The sequence below is a fragment of the Acyrthosiphon pisum genome, chromosome A1 (genome assembly GCF_005508785.2).
Source record: "Acyrthosiphon pisum isolate AL4f chromosome A1, pea_aphid_22Mar2018_4r6ur, whole genome shotgun sequence".
NCBI classification, from domain to species: domain Eukaryota; kingdom Metazoa; phylum Arthropoda; class Insecta; order Hemiptera; family Aphididae; genus Acyrthosiphon; species Acyrthosiphon pisum.
The window spans coordinates 114,285,831-114,306,878 of NC_042494.1; the positions used below are offsets into that span (position 1 = coordinate 114,285,831).

At 27.7% G+C, this 21,048-nt stretch overlaps 1 protein-coding gene across 1 annotated transcript in view; it reads left to right on the plus strand.

Annotated features, from left to right (window-relative positions):
* LOC100572104 overlaps positions 1 to 21,048 on the plus strand; it is a 215,987-nt gene that overhangs the window by 144,238 nt on the left and 50,701 nt on the right. Inside the window, exon 3 of the mRNA XM_029488085.1 lies at positions 5,810 to 5,971. Coding sequence (XP_029343945.1) covers positions 5,810 to 5,971 — 162 coding nt within the window. The remainder of the gene's footprint in view (positions 1 to 5,809; positions 5,972 to 21,048) is intronic.

Below are 21,048 nucleotides of genomic sequence, written 5' to 3' on the forward strand. Positions count from 1 at the left end.
CCCCCCAACACCGTAGTTTTCTTTTTTTTTACACTGTGTTTAGCCAATTTTGGTAGCCAATCTTGCAACTTTTTGTACTTTTGCCCCCCCCCCATGTCCCTCCCAAAATTAAGCCCTGGATCCGCCACTGATAATATTTCATGGGTTATGCTATTAATAATAAATAAATGTGCTCACACTGCTTATAAGCATTACATCGACAGTTGACACATAGTATTGGACACCTACATATCCACTGTGGCTAGTTGTTTGTAACTTACCAATGGGTGGATGCTATTTGAATGAATGTTGTTTGGTGCAAGCCTGAGATGGTCTCGCACTTATCAAGATAATGCATACCATAAGGCCAAATGAGTCGTATTATGGATTTATTTAATATTTATTTTGTATACATCGAAAGTTTAGATTTAAAGACAATGCACATGGATATGCAGACGAGATGGGTATTGAGTACTTTACGGTTGGTTTTTAAGTGTGGGTCGCAAACTCACAATTTAGTCGTTTGTTAAAAATAACTCTTCGATATTTCGCCTATGATGTAATATGAATATATTATATACATATTGAAGTGTTGGGGAGTATTTTTTTTCAGAAGGGTGAATAGTTCACGGAATAACTTTTCCCGGTTTATTTGGATTCACCATCTGATTCCCCAGGTACTTATTATCGAGGTGGTTTTGAAGGGCAGGTAAAGCTATAATGGGGTCTATGTCAACTGTCAGAAGCCACTACTGGTTGTATCGTTAGCGTAAGTAGCTTTAGTTGTATTTGCTGTTTTGAGAATATCCGATGATAATGTGTGTATATTTAACAAATCGGGGGGAAAGATCGATCCCTTCATTGGAGGACTACTACAGATGATGAGAAAATAAGAGGAAATCGATGAGTTGCTTTATCTGACTGTAAATATGTTTAAGTACATAATATTATTTAAATGCATAATAAATAAACATGTGATAAGAACAAACATATATGTAATAGTTAATATACTTCAGTTATGTCGATTTATAAGAGCACACCTGACACCTAGGTATAAAAATACAATTTTAAACCGTATAATACTATGTCCTATGATGTTAACCGGTAAATAAAATATCATAGTTATCCAGTTAACTGAACGACTAGGTAACGTTAACAGCGAGCACACCGATGATTGTATATAATATATTATATACGAATAACAATTTCGGTAAATATCATCATACTTAGGTTTGTATGTATGTAAACTGACTTACTTGTTTTTATTTAGATGGCTAGTCGATATCATTAATAATTATATTTAGATCGTTATTTTTTTTTCATTTCAATTCAGCACGTTAAAAATAGTGAACCTCATTTACGCACATAAATCTCCTTCAAAATAATTGCAATCTATTCGCACGGCCGCGGCATACTAAAACATAGTATCACACATTTAACGACTTATATTACCCATACAGTATAGGCATATTATAGTTGTAAATTGTTATTTACCACGACCATAATAGCTATTTAAATGAGTTTATTTAAGTGATGGTGGCAAACATTGACGTACAAAATAAGGGGCTTGCGGTAACGCCTCCCTCCACGAAATAATGGGCGTTTCATTATATTACGTATTTGTTATTATTTTCTTTTTCTTCTTACTTTAGTGTTTATAACAACTAATCAGTGTTATACGTCTCTTTGACTCTTATAGTTTGTGAATTATTAGCAAAATAATACAATGTTACAGACAAGAAGACAACCTTATTTAATATTTTTAAAACCTGTGTAGGTCTATAACTACCAGTTATTTTTATATATTAAAATTGCCCTGGAATGCTATGTTGGTAAAATATTAAAGAATAATGTTATCGTTAAGACATTATGATACATTTATTTTTCAAGAAAATACGATTTGACTAACAAATATTTAATTATGTTTTACCAAGCTCCATCTCACTTAGTGACTTGAAATACATTAAGTAAATATTTTACAATATGCTGAGAACTTGTTGAGCTCTAAATTCCTAGAATATAATATTGTGTATAATATAAAATGTACATTATAAAAATAATCTGTACATTTGAACTTTAGGTACCTACTAACAACCTGTAAAAATATATTGAAATATATTTTATGAAACGTCTAGTGTAATATTAAAATGTATTAATAGTAATTTAATAATTTATATATATTATGGTAGGTATATAAAACATACATATATAGTTGTTAGCACACTATAGTATATGTTAATTATATTATACAGGTGGTTAATTAACACAATTAATATTATAATCATAAAATCTTTATTTATTTAACTGAGTGAATAAATAAAATATGGAAGCAAAATATATGAACCTTTTTTTTTAATCCACTATAATATACTGACCTACAAACATACCTACAACATAATGTACAAATATGAAATAAATCGTATGCAAAAGAAAGTTTATAAACATAAAAATGTCATTACGATTTAGTGTTAGAAATTATAAAGCACTGCTATGAATAAATTAAAATTTAACTAGAATTTTATTGTACTGTGTGGTAAATGAAACATGATATTTTAAGCTTCTGTGGATTACATACGAAATACATACATATTTATTAAAATATAATTTATTCAACAATAAAAAACAAAATCGCAAGGTATTATTTTAATGTTCACCAAATCATTATTCCACCCGAATATTAAGTTGAAAACACCTGCATGGAAAAATACGATTTGAGGTACACTTGTTTTACCAAAAGATTAGTGTATTATTAATTTATTTTTATTAACGTTTTAAAAAATATATTTTATTCTTAAATAATATTGTTCTTAAGAGGGTGTCGTACACGCATCCGTCTTTTATTTTTCAATTACATAGGTATCTAATTTTGTCCAAATTTGAACTTCAGTTATTTACAACAAAAAATTATGTTTATGTATCTTTAATATATTAAAATAACTTTAGTAAAATTTCACGAAGAACATTTTTAGATTTTTGACCCAGTAAAATATATTTAGAAAGAAATCGAAAATGTGAATAAAGTATAAATAGCTCAAAAAGAGTCAAAATATTTGGAAAATTATACGATACATAGACAATGCTAATATAACTAATAAACAGAGTCGGACTGACCAGGACAGCTAGTCCGCAATTGCGGACAGGGCCCCGACTTAATTATGGTAATTGGCGGCCCCTGATTTTGTACCTATTAATATTATTGTTATTCGTTTAGAGTAAATTGAAATACGAAATAATTTTTTTTTTTCAAACCAGTAAACGTATTTTTGTTTACAATCTTGAGTTCTCAATAATTATTAAAATGATGACATTATCATTATCAATCTACGAATTTAATAGCTGTGTATATCACGATTTAAGATAGTATCTACTATAATATAGTTAATATATTGCCTTATACGGGTGTATACGTATGCGGTATGACTCGCATTATAACTGAATTATTATATTTTGGATAAGTAACAATACTTTTCCAAAATATTATATGAAATCGTTCACAATTTGATACAATTGCAATCGGTGTTTTTCTTTATAATGCTTGATCTCACAGCAGGTAGTGTAGCCATATAGGGGCTATGCCCCAGTGGCGTAATTTGGAGGTTAGATGCCCGGATAGGAGGGGTTTCCCCTGTCTGATAATAACAACAGTCCGATGGGTCTCTTGTCGTCAATTTACCTAGGACCTGCAGAAAATGTCTTAGCATTTGAGAATATGCTCAATATAAATTCTAAATTGAAAATAGAGTAAAAGCAGTTGATATATCGACGTATCTAGTATTTAGTTATTTGTACATATATGGTTGTATGATAAATATGCAAGATGGGAATTGTATTGAAAAAAAAAATGTTTAAGTACCTACATGAAAATTGGATTGCGAGCGAAGCTATCTTTTTTTCTGGACTAGTCAAAACATTTGCCATTTGTCTGTTGAGGGCCCTTTTTTTTTCCAAATCGTGGACTGGGCCTTTTCGAGCCAGTTCGACATTGCTAATAAAGTATCTATAACTATTTGTTTTTGAATTACAATAACATAAGAAAATTGATATTGTAAAAAACTAGTTTTGCTTGAAAATTCACGTTTTTCCAATAATTATTAACAAATGTATCGAGAATTACCTCCCAAAAATATAAGTATTAAGTACTCTTATAAAAGAACGTACAAAACATGGACTTCGGTACATTATATGAACATAAATATAACATTATATTATGCACGTATATTTAAATATGAAAGAGGATCCATTTACAAGTGTCTGCACTCATTATTTTGATGTTTCATTATTTTTTTTATTATTATTAAGTTTTCTCGTACTTATACAGCTATACCACAAATAAAAAAATGTATATTTTACAGTACCTACCTATAACTTTGACAAATATTTTAATATGACAAAATGTAAACAAAACAAACCCGAATAAAATTTATTTTTAATTAGTCTCGGTAAATTAAAACTGGTAAATCTAAAATGATAAAATTAGCTTAGTTTAAATATAGGTACACTTGCTCAGAAAATCATCCTACTTGTAGGATATATTATATATTATCAGATATTCTACTTGAATGCTTATTCAACTGTATATGTATAGTGATCCGGTGTTGGGCCATTAGGATAAACGGTGATCTATTTAATTAATAATTATCTTCACTCATTATATCTTATATTACAGGCTTTAAATTTAATACAAGGTTACTTAACTTATATGTGAGATTTTATTATTAAAAAAAAAAAAAAAAAACATAATCATTTTTATCGTAATTTTAAGTTAAAATATGGACGAAATTGGTTATTTAAACTAAGAATAACGATTTTAGTTATTTTGTTTTAATACGAAAAATATTAATCGTGGAGACTTGAAACTTTTACGTATATTATATTATATTTTATTTACACCGTCTTCACTCGGAATCGTTTATCGTACGGCGTACGCAATAATTTATCAATTATTATCATCATCGAAATCATAGAATTCAATTAATTTTAACATAGGTATACATTATAAGTGCCTACTCAACGACGACGTTTACTCGACACTTACAGTACAGCAGAGTGGTTACCAACTTACTAGCTTTTTTTTATTTATCATCTTGTATAATATATATATACATATTTTTTTTTTATTAGTATTTTATTTGTTTTTGTGAATAAATTGTACTTATTCATGTACATTCAAAGGAGTGATGTTTTTATTATTTGAGAATATTAAAGGATTTTAACCACATTATATTATTTTATTGGATATAGGAATATGTCATATTATAACAATATTTTAATATTAGCTGTATTTAAATACCTACTCTGAATAAATACTAATTTTTTGTTAAACAATACAGCATTTTGTCAACTCGTCAATACTTATAATATTGACATTAAAACTTCGGTATTTGCATTCTAAATGTTTCATCTGTTCTTTTTTTATTATTATTTTCATCTTAAATCTCATTTGTCTCACATAATTTATACTCCAGTGCTATAATGATGAAAAATATGATACGAGGGTACCAGATATTACATTATAACATTAAATTTAGTTTCTCTCTAACAATTTTTACCGTAATTTATTATTTTCACTAGGTAGTATTTCTTTTTTAAACTTGTATTACATTTTGCGATCAAAGTAGTAGTTTAAAATATGAATAACCTATTATATTTCAGAAAACTGATGGAAATTCGGATCCGATATTTTTTATATACCTACCTAATATTTAAATAATATTATAATGTATGCCTTATTATAATAATATGATAATATGCGGCCATACTTTATAATATGTACTTACATGTATTTCCAAAGCGTATTAAATTTTTAAAAAAAATATGTCCATAATTTTAGGCCAAGTGGACTTATGGACACAAGAATCGCAAGGATGCCGATGCAATCATGATTTACTCAGACAGGACTGCGCCTGTTGTGTACCACAGGGCGGATGTCAATGCGGAGCACTAGCGCTGAACCGTTGTGCGCAATGCGGTTTGGAGCAGCATTGCACGAACAGTACGTATATTTATATATATATATATATAATATGGTTAGTTATAATATATTTACCTGTATTTAGTATTTACCCAAATGTCGTGTTAAAAGGCTGGTGTGAAATTTCCATTAATATTTTATATTATGTAATCGTTTTCAATTTTATAACGATAGTGGATAGTTTAGATGACTCAATATAGCTATATAGCTGAAGAATACGATGTGCCAAGGTAGTATTATTATAATAACTACAATTTGGATACGATACGATGTTTTAATTTTGATTAGGATAGCATTGTTATTTGTTAGCAAGGATACAAAAGAAAAAGTGTGATATCAAATTTCTGTAAATCGATGCTTTAACATTAATTATATTCTAGATATAAATAATAGGATACAATATATAGGTAGCATTCATTATATAATATTATAATGCTAGGTCATTTATCGACTCCATTTAAGCTATTATTATAAATTCATGTGAAAACACAACAGATTTATACATTTTTTTTTAATATCATTATTTATGTCACTCGTCGGGGACACGGCTTCGGGTGTTTTCCTACGGTAAAAATCGTTCCGTGACACGAAAATAATAGACTCAATGACGTCCAGCCAATCGTATATACGGGTCTGATGAACGAATATTATGTACATAATATACAAGGTGATTCTTTTCACACTATACACTTTATAGAAGTTGAAGTAAATGTATATATTTTTAAAAACTTATTTATTAGGTACATTATTTTAAGTCATCAAAACAATTTTTGTTTATAAATCTTGAGTCATAAATGTGTAAAAAACGCGTCTTCAAATCGAATAAAACAACATTTTAAAAAACTCGAATTTACCCATATGATGATTGTTTATTGATTAAAGAATCACTCTGTATAACATAATTGCGGTGACTGCGGCACGAGCGAACCGTAGCCTGCAGGGTTTGGCGAGCCCTTCTGCAATATCAACCAGCTTTTATATTCAATACACCACGTAGGTCCTAGTGGTGTTTTCGAATAACTCACCAGTTAAATTATCCAACCAGGGGTGGTCAACAAGAAAAGGGCTTCGTGAGCCGATTAGTGCAATGCGAGCATATAAACAAAGCCGAACGGATTAAAAGTGCATAAGTATATGTTATACAGAATGATTCGTTAAATATACTCACCACCGTGATTTCCACATAATAATATAATATCTTATCTCGAGAATTTTGAAGTATATTTAAGGACCATATTTTCCATAGTATAGATTTTTCTACCATTTAAGAAGACGTGTCTTGTGGTGATACAAACTTGTTAGTTAGGTACCTATAATATCACTGTAATAAATTGTATTATCTCGACTGTCACGACCCGCGATAACATTTATTCGCCTGGCGATCGTAACGACAATAATGTGTTTGCCGATCAGTTGTCATTCGTAGTCTCTCGAACGTTGTACTACCGTCCACCGAAAATCATTATTGTGTATGATATAATAAAACACTAACCAATTTAAAATAAAAGTATACAGTCCACTTTAAATATCGAACAAAACTATTTTATTTAAATGAGAACCTTTCATATTATTAAACCAATAATTTTTTATTGAAAATTTAAATATAAATTCGAACGAGTAGTTTTTGAGTTATTTATATTTGTGTATTGAGGAATATGTGAGGGATATGATTTGAAAATTTAGTGATTAATCCAATAATGAATATTATAGATCCAATAAATAGATTTATTTTAAATAGAATGATATAATGATATATCAATTTTTTGTAAAATCATTTTGAAGGACTATTATCCTCGATATAACTATATATTTTATTAACTCAGAAACTGGTTTGAATATTAATTTATAATTTAGATACATAAAAATTTTGAAAAAAGTAATTTTACCATAAATTTAAAGGAAAAAAGGACGATTCTCATTTGAAAAATAAGTTGGTGATCCCAAGAACACTTCTTAATTGGTATACAAATCTAAGTTATTAAAAATATAGCCCTAGAATGTACCTACTTTATATTTTAAAAATCAAAATTTAAATAAGTTAATTATTGAAGGAAACAATTGGGATGAGAATGCATGGTTTAATATATATTATATTTATAATATATTAATTATTAGCGAAGACAATAATATATAATAATATAACTGATTAATCAGTCAATGTCGAACAAACTGCTGTCATATTTTTCAATACGATTTATCAATAACTGTATTGATCTATTTTTTTTATAGAACCAAAATAACACTGATATAAAAGTGCAATTATTAGTATATTAAATCTCTATCAAAACATTTCACTTTTAACATCTGGGAATGATCGAAAAAACATTATTATAATATGCACGTTGGCTACCCCACCCTGAGCACATGGCATAAATACAGACTTAAATATTTATCGAATGAACCACACAAAACCCTACAAACCGTAATACGACGGACACAAAACAATAAAATGGAATAGGTATGCCTATTATCATTATTATTATTATTATTGTTATAATTATGTGCGTTGTAGTGCACTTGTACGAGCGTGCAGCAGTGTTTGCATGTTTATTTGCATATATTCATCAACGACTATATTTATTATCCTACTCATTATAAGTTACAGACTACAGCGACTTGCAGTAATACAGCTAGTATGCAGTATTAATAATATACCATTATTATTAAGGTACCTACATAATATTATGACATTATGATATTATTACATATTGTGTAGGTATACACATTACACGCCACCATGTGATATTTCAGATGTAATTATTTGAGTTATTAAATGTACCGGTGAATTTAATACAAAGTGATGAAACGGGAAAGTATAATAATATTAAATATATTATCAGGTATAATTGTATAAAACAATAAAGTATAGCCGTAGATTGAAATCTGGTCACAATTTAAAATATAGGTTCTTTTTACTTTGACTGTATTATTTTATATTTTATACACCTCTCTTCATATTGACCCTCAACTTAAACGTTTTTGTTACTTTTTTCGTGAGCATCAACAGTCAACACGTGTTATGGAATTTATATTTATACATTATGTAAGAAACTATGTTTAGAGAACTTTTAAAATACGTCACATTTTTCTTGACACCAATCGTTTATTTAACTTCTTACGTGTATAATGTAATACATGATAACTTATTTGTTACAAAAATTATGTCAACAAGAGTTGTTGCATTTTTAATTTGCTGCAACTTAAAGTTGTTTTATTATGCTGTGGCTTTATTATTTTTATTTTCTTCCATAATTCATTGAAATTTGTATATTGATTAAAATTGAGATAAATCAGCACAATTGAAATAATTAAATTAACGTATCGCAAATAATAGACAATTTACAAGATTTCAGATGACACAAAACCAAACAAAACACCGATACAAATGTTGTTTTAATCTCACCATACTTATTATACAGAACGTTAAGGGAAGATAATATTTATATATATCACAATATGACATACATTTAAATGTCTAAATATTTTAGCTAAACTCCATATATTATAATATATATCAGTCAAATTTTAGATTCTGAGTGGAACGATAAATGTATTGATTTTATAATGATACATCATGTGTGTTTTTTTAAAAATTTTTTTTGTGTCTGTTATCACTTTTTAGGACAGTAAAAATGCTTAGATTTTCTTCAACAGTATCTTTTCAGATAGGAAAGTGAATTTTTCCAGTAGTTTTCAAAAGCGCCGTGAAAAATAAAAGAAAAATTAAGTAAAAACTGGAATTTTTACGCAAAACCTGTTTTAGAGAAAATTGATTTTGGTTTTTGGTGTAACTTTAAAACAAATGACCGTAAATACATAAAATTTTCACTGGTTGTTTACATTTCCATTTTCTATACATGATAAAATGTTCAAAATATTTTGATTTGTTTTGAACTGTTTAGGGACATTTTTAGTTTCCAATTTTATTAGTTTTTTTTTCTATGGATGTCAATAAAACATTATTTGTTGAGTAAAAGTACTTGAAAAATTAATACAAGGCTACTACTATATTGTTCCAATGACATTTGAAAAATATTAAATATCCTTAGTTTTTTTTTATTAGCATTTTAAGTTCAAAAATTGACAAAATATGTAAAAATCACGAAAATTTAGCAAATTATTTTGAGTTAAGAATTCGTAAAAAATTTTCTTTTTAAATCTAAGATTTGAAAATGTAATACAAGATTCCTTATAATATTGTCTATCTTTATCAAAAAAAAAAAATGTCTAGAAGCAAATCAAGTTAAATTTATATAAGCGTTTGAAATTCATATTTTTACAACATTTGATTTTCACTTGATTTCTCATGTGACGATTTTCTTATTTTATTGTAATTAAAAACGAATGAAAATTTCACTGAATTTTAATATTTTCATTTTCTATACACCAAAAAATGTTGAAAATGTTTCAACCCTTCTTGACCTGTCGGACATTGTCAGTTTTCAATTTTTTTCAATTTTTTTTCCTATAAATATCAATAAAATTTTGTTTGTTGGGTAAAAAAGCGTGAAAATGTAATGCAAAGCTTCTGATATATTGTTAAAATAGCAGCTGAAAAATATCAATAATACATAGGCACAATTTTTTTTATAAGCATTTGAAGTTCAAATTTTGACAAAATTTATCAAATTTAAAATTGAATAATTATTTCGTAGTTAAAAATTTATAAAATGTTCAAATTTTATATCTAAGGATTGAAAGTTTAAAACAAGATTCCACGTAAATATTTAATTCTGTTGCCAAAAATTCTAAGAAATACATAAGCACAGTTTATTTTTATACTCATTTTAAGTTCAAATTTGGATGAAATTACTATTAAAAATCCTAGAATAACTATTTTAGTTATTTTGTTGTGATCGTATAATATTATTCGTGGGTACTTGAAACTTCTAAAGTATACTTTTATATATCTATAATAGTACCACGGTTTGTTATTGATGTATAACGCGTTACCTAATGGATATTGTGATATGATTAATTTGGAATTTATTATTGATACCTATTATAGGTCAATTTTTTTTTAATACTATAGATAAGTATATAATATGTCTTACACCTAGACTTTAAGTCTAGGTATAAGACATACATACCGTCTCCGCTCAGAATCGTTTTTCTTATACAATGATATTAGGTATATCATTGAGTTTAAAATTAATACCATCCATTATACAGTGACCCACTTGTAATCTACTGTACAGCATAGCGACATCCACATGCCCACCTTTTTTGAAATTTTTTTTTGTAGAGCGGGTGGTTAGACAGGGTAGAAATAAGACACTTTCAAGCCTGTGTATGTAATGCACACGACAGAAGGTTTATAACAACTTACAGATGAGGTTGCTATTGTTGAAACGGAATTGCGCCGACGACATTGCTTCTCCAGGTCGCTGCGTCACGATCGAATACACCTACACACCAATCGAGTTTTCCTGCGTGTGAATAACCATCCGGAAAAACATATTGGTACATTGCTCTCCAGCACGTACAAAATTAATTTTTACTTTTAACATTTATTACCATTTTTACAAAAAATTCGCTATTTCTTAATTTTTTTCTATGAATATTTAAATTTCCATAACTGATACATATACCATGCATTCTGTGTATATGTTACCGTAAATGCCCGATCACTAGGTAAACCTAGGTTCTGTTAAAGCTTCTAGTTAATGCTAGGTTTTGTTGTTTGTACTCAGTAAATGCTGAAATTCTAAATTTTATTCGGGCTTTTACTAAACACGTTGTGTACATCCTAGGATATACAAATTGACTTAGTAAAAGCTGATCAATACCCGACACATAACATTTAAGCTGCGTAAAATTATAATTATATATTATTAAAACAAACTACTGTCAGTTATTTAAATTTTTATATAAAATAAAAATGCATCTTAAGTTGTAATCACACCCCAAACATTTTTGCTTGCAACGATTAATAACAATTATTTTGCGAATATAAATTTACGACTGCAATGTGTTGCAGGCAGTGCCGCCGAAGTCCATGGTGACGTCGGGCCGTGGCCCGAACCTCTATTTTTAAAAATGTGGGCCGGCTGGGCCATATTTTATTTACTTCATAACTATGAGCCCTGAGTATATTTAAACCATGGGTTATGAATAAATGTTTATTAAGGGTACCTCTATATTAAATAATTAAGATATTGAGGTCGGGAAGTTTTAAAATTGCCCGACTACATTTTAAAAACTTCGGCGCCACTGGTTGCAGGGACTTGCATTTTATCGGGTTTAAGATTAATATTATACAACTTATATCATGTTATAACTTATTAATAGCTGACTGATATCAATTGATTGGTGGCACTAACGAATACTTTATCGCTTAGATATGGTTTTATTAGGTACATGTTCAGTCTGTTTGGGTTTTACGTGATAGACGGATCCATTTGTAGAACAGTGTAATATGTGTTGTGCGCATAGTGTTTAATATATTGAATTGTGTTTAATTTTATATAAAGAATTTAAATAACTGTCAGTAGTTTGTTTTAATAATATATAGTTATAATTTTTACGCAGCTTAAATGTTATGTGTCGTGTATTGATCAGCTTTTACTAAGTCAATTTGTATATCCTAGGATGTACACAACGTGTTTAGTAAAAGCCCGAATAAAATTTAGAATTTCAGCATTTACTGAGTACAAACAGTAAAACCTAGCATTAACTAGTAAAACCTAGGTTTACCTAGTGATCGGGCATTTACGGTAACATATACATACACACATCCTATAAAATATGCACCATAATATTATATATATATGATATTATACAGCATGTTTTTCTTCAAAACAATTTAACTTAACAATAAAATACAAAAAACTATACAGTCAAGTATAGTTACACATACTCAGGTATATAATGTTATATTGTAGTTGTATTTTATGTATAGATGTTATGTTAGCTGTGAGCACCCTTGCGAGAGATAAACAATTATAATTTATATAATAATAATGGAGTAGGTAGGTACCTAACGTTAACTTATATGATTCATATTTAATAACGAATACAGCATTACACAACATTCGTGTGTTGTACGAATGTATAATATTTTGTTCAGCCCCCTCACCACTCCAGATAAAATATTATATATTATCGTATCTATATCACTGGTTGTTGTAATTAGTGTTTTTGTAGTGTTTGAAATATTTGTTAAATTATTCCAAACACAGTTTTAAATTTTAATTCAAGGGGAACTTCCATGTGAACGATCAATAAACATCCAAATAAAAATAATTGAACAATGATATTATTTTGTTATAAAAACCTGACAAATACGAACTATAATTATAATTTTAGTTTACATATTATCGCAGTGGAGAATATTTTTTTCTTGATTAGTCATGGAAAATATTATATCTTAATTTCACAGTTATTATGATGACTATTTGGAATCTCGGGTATATATTTTATATTTATTATTACAAAAATATATTATTTTTTTACGGCATTTTGTTAATGCGCAACGAATTAAATATAATATGTATATATTTTTTAGATATTTATTTAATTTCTGAATATCTGCAGAAAACCATCTAGAAACATTAAAACGCCAGAAAGGTCAAAAAAAAAAAGATACTCTGGAAAAATAATGGTTTTATCTCGTGTGAATTGCGGCCGGACGAAACGAGATTTTGGTTCCAAGCCAATAGCGAATATATATTATATTCTAGACAACAGAATTTCGGAAAAACGCAGAAAAATATCTCAATTGTAAATATATACTCGAATAGTTGACTGTATGTCTTGCCAGTAAAATGTAATATTTGGTAAAATTAAAAATTAACAAAACTGTAATAATAATTATAATATTATAACAATATATCATTATGATTCAAATACCATTTCGATTAATTTTTATCTACCATTTAGAGGATTTTAATTCGAAGTCATTGATTTTGATATATGAAGTACGATTATAGATTATCTATAATAATTATTGTAATACGAAGTGTCGTATAAAAATTACATAATATAATAATGAAACAATGTCTGTTGTTTGATCAATCACTTTCAATCGTATAACTTTTATAATAATCTAATAACTATACCAAACTGATATTATTTATTAAATTAAATATTTATTTATAGAAATAATACGGGTAAAACTGTAAATGAAAATAGGCAGACCATGGACAGAAGATGAATATATTATTATTATTTATATTTATATTTTAATTTTTGTCTACAAGTGTAGTTTTGAAAAACTGTTGCAATAACTTGATGACATAATAATAATTATATTTAACTTAAAAATACTTTTTTATAACACTAAGCCATTTTTTATAATATTAAACCAACCTGTTTCACTAAAACAATTGTTTAAATTTCAACTTCACTTTAAATTTTCGTTGAATTTCCATAAACTATAAAGTCAAACAAAATGTACCAAATATACTTTCAGATTTTGTTGACTAACAACAAATTTAATTATTCATTTAAGTAGTTTCTAGAATAGGCTTTGACCTTTTCACTTCTATAACATTGAGTCAAACCAAATTGGATCTTTTCCTAAAATTGCAACTATATTAAAATATGACGTAGGTATTCGTTTTTCATAAACCGTCGACATACGTTATTTCTGCTAGTTAGTTATAAACCTTATCTCGACTTTAAAACTTGGGAACTTTAGAATATTATTATATTCAAGCAAAAATGTTGTAATAATACTCTCTGTAAAGATTCCCAAAAATACAAATTATACACACAAAATAAATATTTGAATATATAAACTATTATTATATACTAAAACAATAGAAACAATATTTTAAGGTGGCAATATATGTTGATTAATTTTATTAAGTTATGTATATTATCATTTTTAGTCAGTGATCGTTTGATTTGTAACTTCACTAATTTTAAAATATTCTTATATCCAAGCTTGCAAATTTAGCCAGGCACTTCCTTAGAAATTAAGAGTTCAGCTACTATTCATTTTTAGTAAATTTTAAAAATGTATAATATTAATATTTAATATTTCATGGCATTTATAATATTGAACTGTGTGTTATAAAATATAAAAGAAATAGTAAGATAATAAGATTTAAAAGCCTCAGTTTGTTTGTCAGCCCTGTATTCATAATAATATGACAATTTATTATTGATAGGTAACATTGTTATTTTAATGCATTTTTTTTTAAATATACTCCTATTTCTAGAAAAGACATGCGTTATTAAATGAAATATCCATTTCATAACATAAAATAAATTAAATTTCCTTTGAAACATCCAATATTGTGTACTTGGGATTTTGGTACCACGTTTACGATATTAGTAACCACTCGGCTTCTACGATAGCCGGCAAACTTTGTTAGTTTATATTGCCAGTAAAAAATAGTGTTACGGCTTTCAATAATGTTTCGAGAATATTTGTAAAAGCAAAAATTAGTGATGCTCAAAGCAATTGGCCCCATTCACATTCCTAAATATTATAATTCGGAAAATATATTTCATAGATACAAACTACAAAATGGCCCGGTATACCGAAAAAGAAATAATCAAATATTTCATTGAAAGCATTCAATAAAATAAACTTGTATATATAATTCAGTATAATATAGCTTAAAATAATGATTAGTGATTACTTATATTTGAATTTGTAATATATTATTTAATAATAAAATGAAAAAAATATATTCTAATAATAAAATCATACTATTTTATAATATGATATTATGTTGCCTGCTGAAACATGTTTTTTGTGTTTCTTAATTTGATGATGTTCATTTAGAATATTTAGGTTTTAAGCAAAATGAAGAATGTTTATTGATTTTATATAATATTTTATATTTATATTTATTATTTATTTTTTTATGTTTTTGGGCAAAATTAGTACTGGAAAAGTGTAGTTTTATACCACCTTCAGAGATCGGATATCATAGTGGATGTGGTATTTTGAAATTGTAATTTTTCAATTTTCTCAATTACGTAATGAAAAACTACCGACTACCAACCAAAACATTATGAAAAATGCAAACAAATTAGGTTTTTACCAAACTCTGTACAAAATCGGTTATTAAATACTATGATTTGGCATTGCTTTAAAAATGTTGTGCCACAATACACCACTATCCTACGGTGAGTGCCCAAGAATAGGTATACTGTTCAGGTTAAATGTCATCATTTAATAGATTTTGTAATATATGATTTCTCTGATAATTATTCATGATTAATGTTACCATAATAAAACACAAATTGAATTTGAAAACGTACTTGAAAATTAACTTTTGTCATACTTGAGTTATATAATCGTAATAATTTTACCCGAATCTTCAAACATTTCATGAATACTTAAGTACATAAGTGGTCTGATGCGTTTTAAAATTAACGAAGTTAACAAATTTGTATAATCCTGAAAATAAATCATATACAATTATAAAGAATATCTGCATAACTGTAGACGATTTACTTTATTTTAAACATATTTTTTAAGAAACACTTTTTATTATACATACAAAAACAGTTACATTATCACTTTATAAAAATCAACTGTAATCAAAGTACATTTTTTGTTTTTAATATTTCAAAAACAATCATGGAATTATATACTTTTCTCAAATATACATTAAGAATTTGGGCCCTAAAAGATAAAACCCAAAATGTGGATTTTTATAGACTTCTTCACTAGGAATCTTCAACAGATTCATTTGAATGATTAAATATTTAAATCCAATTTCATCCTAAGAATACAATAGAATATTATATTATAGAAAATGTATATAAATCAATCTACATAAGTTTACTAAAAGTTTTTCCACCTCTCCAAAATTAATTTACATTAAAAAAAAAAACACTATATAAATATAATCATTATGATGAAGAATAATAATATATTTTGTTTCAATGTATTTCAATAACACAATAAACCATGATCACACGAAACTATAGATAGGATTTCAGTACCTACATAAGTTTGACTTCAGACGACTGAGTGACTGACCATTACAATAGACGCATGTTATAACCGATACAACAGACCTATCAACGTTGCTCCAGCATAATAAATTATCACTGTAGGTACATATTACACCTGAAAGCTTATACACCCAAAATAAAGAAATATAATAAGTGCACCGGGGATAAATGAATCATAATATCTAATTCTAAAAATAATTCGGAGATCAAAGTTTACCAAATTGTTTTTTATTTTTAAAAATTATAATAAAATAAAGTCAAACGTCAAGATTATTGAAATATTTTTAAATCGTATAGTAATAAATATATATAAATAAAAACATAAGCATTTTCATATTTTTGTATAAATATTTATATTTGATACACATAAGAAAAAAAATCAATAATATCGGTGAACTTAGTCTGCTGTATATAGGACCTCGTCATTGAGTAGATATATAGTACTGTAATCCATGTTTTGAATTTGAACTCGATAATAAAACATCGAAAAAACGATTCTGAGTGCAGAACACTTGGTCAGAGTGGTCATCAACCTAACCAAGTGGCTAGTACCGACTTATATTCCAAAGGGATTATTATATATTTATACTGCCAAATAGTAACATTGTATTTAATACGGTCTCGTCCAAGGGTTGGATGATTTAATACTTGATAAATTACTTGGGTAACTCTATTTTCAAGTGAAGATGTCCACCAAAATCACGCAGTTTACTAGAAACTTCATTAAGTTTATAATTGAGTTCAAAAAGTTAAGATTTATGTTGTGGTACTAAAATTGTTATCTCACTTACAATCGAAAGTATGTAATTTATTTTAGATATGTAATTGGTATAATGATATCTAAAGATGTAGATTAGAACGAAAGAGATTGGAATGACAGAGATTTTCTGGTTCCCGAAGGTTCTTGCGTCCACACAACTATGGTACACACTACACAGCCACTATGCAACACGCTTTTTAAGAACATCGGCAGTTAGATCAGAGAGAGAGAGAGATGAAAAAGCAATATGGTACGATTTAGAACATTCTGAGAACTTCAACTTTAACACGATCGCGATCGCGATCAACCAATACACAATTGCACTTTGGAAAATTCATGCAATAAGATAACGGAACGCATAAAAACGAAAAACGACTGGCCCGTACGAAAGTCCGATTACAATATTCGATTGAAAGAATATAATACGGAAATAACCAATCTGAGGTTTGTAGAAAAGTTATCGTGCTTACTATGTTTAACAAATAAACCATGTACATTATGGTCGGGTGCGGTATAAAGTGTTTTTCCTATCGGAAAAACGAGCTAAAGAAAGAAAATATCTATTAAACTCATACTACCGTCTACCACTGTATACACTCACAAATATGTACAGAATGATTCACCAAGTTAGGCGGATGTTCATCCAATTTTTTTTTATTAATATATTAATGAACATTTTGGTGTTTGGAATTTTTAAGTATCGCCTATATGTAAGAACCATATTTTTAAATAATTATATTTTTTTTTACCGTTTATGGAGTGACCAAATAAACCCATTTTTTTACTGTAAATTGTTAGGCAGATGATTTTTTTCGAAAATATTGAATCATCTAAATTAAAATTTGAACGAGTAAATTCTAAAATATTATCATTTTATACTAAGGATAATACTCCATGATAATAGGTTCAGACGATATAATATGGGGGCTATAATTATTTGAAAATTATATTATTTAATGTTAGTTTATAGAATTTTATAATAATTTGAAAACATTTCCAAGCAGTATAATATTGTACTAGATTAAATATAACATAATATTATATTTTATATTATATCTAAACCATTCCTGATGACTTCTGTCATTAGTACATAAATATTAATAACTCAGAAACTACTCCTTTGAATTTTGATTTAGATTCATCAAAATGTTCAAAAAACTCATCTGCTTGATAATGTATATTGTAGTTTTCACTAGAAAAAAAGGAATTTTGTATATCCTTAGAACACCCATCAAAAGTAAAAAAAAATCTTGGTATTTGAAAAGATGGTACCTCATAAACTTACAAATTCCAGAAAACAGAATTTAATAAAACGTATTTTAAACAATGAAAGGAGGATATACCCGGTGAACCACTCTGTATATACTACCGACTTCATGGATGATCGTACACCGCGGTGGATTTTCAATAAATCGACAAGCGGTGTTTAATACCTATATGGTTCTCGGTCACACGATTTTGTGGTTGGTAGGTAACAAATTGTTTCAGCAAAACGGATAGAACAAACGTCGAACACCACTGTGGTGTGTGTGTGTGTGTGTGTGTGTGTGTGTGTGTGTGTGTGTGTGTGTGTGTGTGTGTGTGTGTGTGTGTGTGTGTGTGTGTATTATGTATGTTCAGAACAACACACAATATACCGGTCACCCACATTTGTGGTTAGATGTACTGTTGCATTGTTAGATTGCAAGGTGAATACCGTGAAAGGGCGTCGGAAACCGAAAGGCATCTGAAATTAAACACACAGACATAATATTATTATGTGTATAAATTATGTCATAATAAATAATAATATGTACCTATCACATTAGTTTACTGGAGTGGTGCAACTATTAAATATTAAATTTTTTTTTGGAAGGGGTTAATTTTTATAAATATTATATTTTATTATGTAAATAATATTATGTTATACATACACTAAAACAAGAAAAATTGGAGGCGGGATTGCCACATAAGCACTTCCTTAAAGTTGTGCTACTGCAGGTCTAGGGTTTATTAATTTAATATAAGAGTTTTGCTATCAGTATTACATGTTTACCACAATTATGTACGCTATGATGTATTTTAATAATGTGACTGCACCACACTTTTTCGGTCTCACGACACGAGTTGTTTTTGAGGTTGTCATCTTGGATAGGACAACTGTGCTGTAAGTGTTCATAATATAATATTGTAGTTTAGGTATTTAAATATTATGTAATATTTGGCATAGAACAAAATATATAATAATAATTTAGACTCGCGCGATCCGACACTGTGCCGCCACGCCGGAATGCGATTCAGTGGTCCGAAACTAGGAAATATAATATTACAATTGGTCGAATTCAGACCATGCAGTACAGTATAACATATTATATCTCAGCGTAATAATTCGTTATACCATATTTTAAATTAAAATTAATGTTTTAATTATTTTCAAACCGTTGTTAAAAGTCGTTTTTTAGAAGATAAAAAAAAATGAAATTACCCTGCAATCCATTGGCTGAAATAATTATTTTATTCATATTTCCAAGAGTTATCACAGATTATATGTTTTCAAGTAGGTATAATATATTAAAACCAAGGTAAATTGAAAACCGAAACCATTGACTTTGATCGATTATATTGTCGAAAATGGCACGTGCACGTGCAACCTATTTTATTCAATAGACCATACATTAAATTGGTGATGTATATACAGATATCATCGTGTTACTCAAAAGAAACTATACAATTCTTTACATATTATATATTTTACATTCGTCTTTTAGATTTTGAGTGGAACGATGAATGTATTGATTTTACAATGATGTGTGTTTTTTTTTAATTTTTTAATTTTTTTTTGTGTCTGTGTACACGATAAATAGTCGAAATAATGCTTCGATTTTGAACTTCAGTATCTTGTTCGATTGGAAAGTGAATATCGTTGGTGCATGGGGAGGTCAAAATTTAAAATTCCCAGTAATTTTCAAAAGCGCCAAGAAAAACCAAAGAAAAATTAAGGAAAAATGGGAATTTTTACGCAAAATCGATTTTTCACAAAATTGAATTTGGTTTTTTGTGTAACTTTAAAAAAAATGACCGTGGATGCATGAAATTTTGACTGAATGTTTATATTAGCATTTTCTATACACCATAACATTTTCAAAATATTTTGACTTATTTTGAGCTCTTTACGGACATTGTCAGTTTTCATTTTTTTTTAGTTTTTTTTCTAAAAATATCAATAAAATTTTATTTGTTTATTAAAAAAGCTTGAAAATTTAATAAAAGGGTCCTAGTATATTGTTTCAAAAGCAGATGAAAAATATTAAAAATCCTTAATCACAGTTTTTTTTTCATAAGCATTTAAAGTTCAAAATTGACAAATATGGAAAAATCACGAAAATTAACAAATTATTTTGAGTTAGAATTCGTAAAAATTTTTCTTTTAAATCTA